At 35.1% G+C, this 2,870-nt stretch overlaps 1 protein-coding gene across 1 annotated transcript in view; it reads left to right on the top strand.

Annotated features, from left to right (window-relative positions):
* LOC100958698 (E3 ubiquitin-protein ligase Itchy) overlaps positions 1 to 2,870 on the top strand; it is a 47,486-nt gene that overhangs the window by 10,445 nt on the left and 34,171 nt on the right. Inside the window, exon 3 of the mRNA XM_023512141.1 lies at positions 676 to 804. Coding sequence (XP_023367909.1) covers positions 713 to 804 — 92 coding nt within the window. The 5' untranslated portion in view covers positions 676 to 712. The remainder of the gene's footprint in view (positions 1 to 675; positions 805 to 2,870) is intronic.

Consider the following 2,870-nt stretch of genomic DNA (forward strand, 5'->3'; position numbering starts at 1 on the left):
GAGTCTCCTGCCTCAGCCTCCCAAGCAGCTGGGACCACAGGTGCCCGCCACAACGCCCAGCCATTTTTTGGTTGCAGCCATCATTGTTGTTTGGCAGGCCTGGGCTGGGGATTCGAACCCGCCACCTTAGGTATATGTGGCTGGCGCCTTAGCCGCTTGAGCCACAGGCGCCGAGCCATGATAGCCTTTTAAAGAGAGAATAATTTGATGAGATCTCTATTTTAGGAAAACACTTGGTTACCAATATCAGTATATGTATAAGAGTAGGGCCAGAGTGTGACTACAGGCAGAAAAACTAGGTAGGAGATTGTGGAAAAAGTGGAGAAGAAAGAGTAATAAAGCCAGAGAAGGAATGGTCTTGGGGATTAAAAATAGGAATGAATATGAAGACTTTTAAAGCAGAATGGGCAGAGCTTGGTTACCATGACATGTTTAAGGTGGGTTATTAGGCAAATGGAGAGCATAGGCCAACTAGACAGAAGACTGAGTGGTGATTGATGGACGTCTTGAGTTTTATGTGTTTGTGGGATGGTGGATATCTAACAGCTTGAAAAGATTGGATTAAATGGTTTGCTAAAAGATTTCTGCTACCTTTATGGATATTTTAATTTCTATACTTGGCAAATAAGCAACTCTTTAATAATTTTTGTTAATATTTTTTTCTATGTTTTGTAGTCAATTAAATGAAAAACCTTTACCTGAAGGCTGGGAAATGAGATTCACAGTGGATGGAATTCCATATTTTGTGGACCACAATAGAAGAACCACCACCTATATAGATCCCCGCACAGGAAAATCTGCCCTGTAAGTTTTCTAAACATTGTAGATTAAAAGTAAAATCAGTTTCTCAGATTTTGATATAAAGACCTGAATTTGCAAGAAGTGGAAGCCTTACTATTTCTTGATTTGGCTTGCCAATAAGCCTGTTCACTAAATATTTTATATTTCTGTCTCCCTCTTGGATATTTTATCCTAGAGACTTTTCATATTCGTTATCATCTATTCATAGCACTAATGAAACTATTTAGAAATTATTAGTGTAGTTCTGCTTATGAACTAATACTTCACTTCTAATTTCTATTTTCTTTTATTTCCATTACTTTTTAACTTTAAAAGGTCTCATTGCTTCTCTTCCCTCATTTTTGAAAAGTAACTTTTTATTGTTTAATGTTTTGGTTTTGTTGTCTGTTTTTTGTCTTCATCTTCTTTTATTTTTTTTTTTGCAAGCATGAAACAGTTTATTGAGAAGAGAAAGATAGGCTTATAGAGTAAGAAAGCTTGCAAAGCAGGATACTTTTCACCATAGACAGCAAACGGGCCTCCATTGCCAGGGCAAGTAGGCAGAGTGGCCTTATTTGGATTTTTAATTGTGGTAAAATATATATAGCATAAAATTTCCTATGTTAATCATTTTTGACATTAAATACATTTACATTGTTGTACAACCATTACCACCATCCATCTCTAGGACATTTTTATCATCCCAAACTGAAGCTTTATACCCCTTGAACAGTAACTTCTTATTCCATCTACCTCTAGCCAGACCTGGTAACCACTGTCTGCTTTCTATCTCTATGGATTTGTCTCATTTAAGTGCCTCATATTAGTGGAATCATACAATGTTTATCCTTTTGTGTCTGATTTCACTAAGCATCATGTCTACAAGGTTTATTCATGTAGCATGTATCAGAGTTTCGTTCCTTTTTTAAACTGAGTAACATTTCCATTATGTGTGTATGTATGTGTGTATATATATACACACACGTTTTATTTATCCATAGGTATTTGTATTGTTTCCACTTTTGACTGCTTTCACTTTTGCTTATATACTGAGAAGTGGAATTGCTGGATTAAATGGTAATTCCATATTTAATTTTTTGAAGAATCACCATACTATTTTCTACAGTGGCACCACCATTTTATATTTCTACCAGCAGTGTAAAAGGATTCCAATTTCTCCACATCCTAAAGTCTTCATCTATCATTTTGGGAGTTTTTTTGTTTGTTATATAATAGTCATCCTAATAGGTATGAAGTGCCATCTCATTGTAGTTTTTATTTGTATTTTTCTAATGATTTGTAACATTGAGTGTCTTTTACCATGTGTTTCTTGTCCATTTGTATAGCTTCTTTTTAGAAATGTCTTTTCAAGTCCTTTGCCCATTTGTTGTTGTTGTTGTTTTCTAGTTGAATTTTAGTTTTCTGTGTATTGTGGATATTAATATTTTCTCCGATTATATGAGTTTTCATTTTACTCTGAGTAGTATCCATATACAAAGTTTTAAATTGTGAAGTCCAATTTGTTTGGTTGTTTGGTTTTTTGTTACCTGTGCTTTTCGTGTCATATCTAAGAAATGGATTAGCTCTTACATTTAGGTCTTTAAACCACTTTGAGTTAATTTTTGCATGCAGTGTTGTGTAAGGGTACAATTTCTTTCTGTAACATTAGGTACCAAATTTCCCTTACACCATTTGTTGAAAAGACTATCCTTTCCCCATTGCTTGGTCTTGGCACCCTTGTCAAAAATCCTTTAACCGTATGAGCAAGGGTTTATTTCTGAGGGCTCTATTCTATTCTGTAGGTCTTTATGTCTTGTCTGTTTTTGTGTGAGTACTAGACTGTTAATTATTGTAGCTTTGTAGCAAGTCTTCAAATCAGGAAATATGTGTCTTCCAACTTTGTTGTTCTTTTTCTTTTTTTTTTTTTTTTTTTTTTTTTTTGGACGGGGCTGGGTTTGAACCTGCCACATCCGGTACATGGGGCTGGTGCCCTACTCTTAGCCTCCCAAAGCACTAGAATTACACGTGTGAGCCATTGGGTCTTCTGGTAATATCCAAAAATGTTGTTTTTCCAAATTTTTTTTTTTTTT

The sequence above is a fragment of the Otolemur garnettii genome, unplaced genomic scaffold (assembly GCF_000181295.1).
Source record: "Otolemur garnettii isolate 467f Iridium unplaced genomic scaffold, OtoGar3 scaffold00025, whole genome shotgun sequence".
In the NCBI taxonomy this organism is placed as follows: domain Eukaryota; kingdom Metazoa; phylum Chordata; class Mammalia; order Primates; family Galagidae; genus Otolemur; species Otolemur garnettii.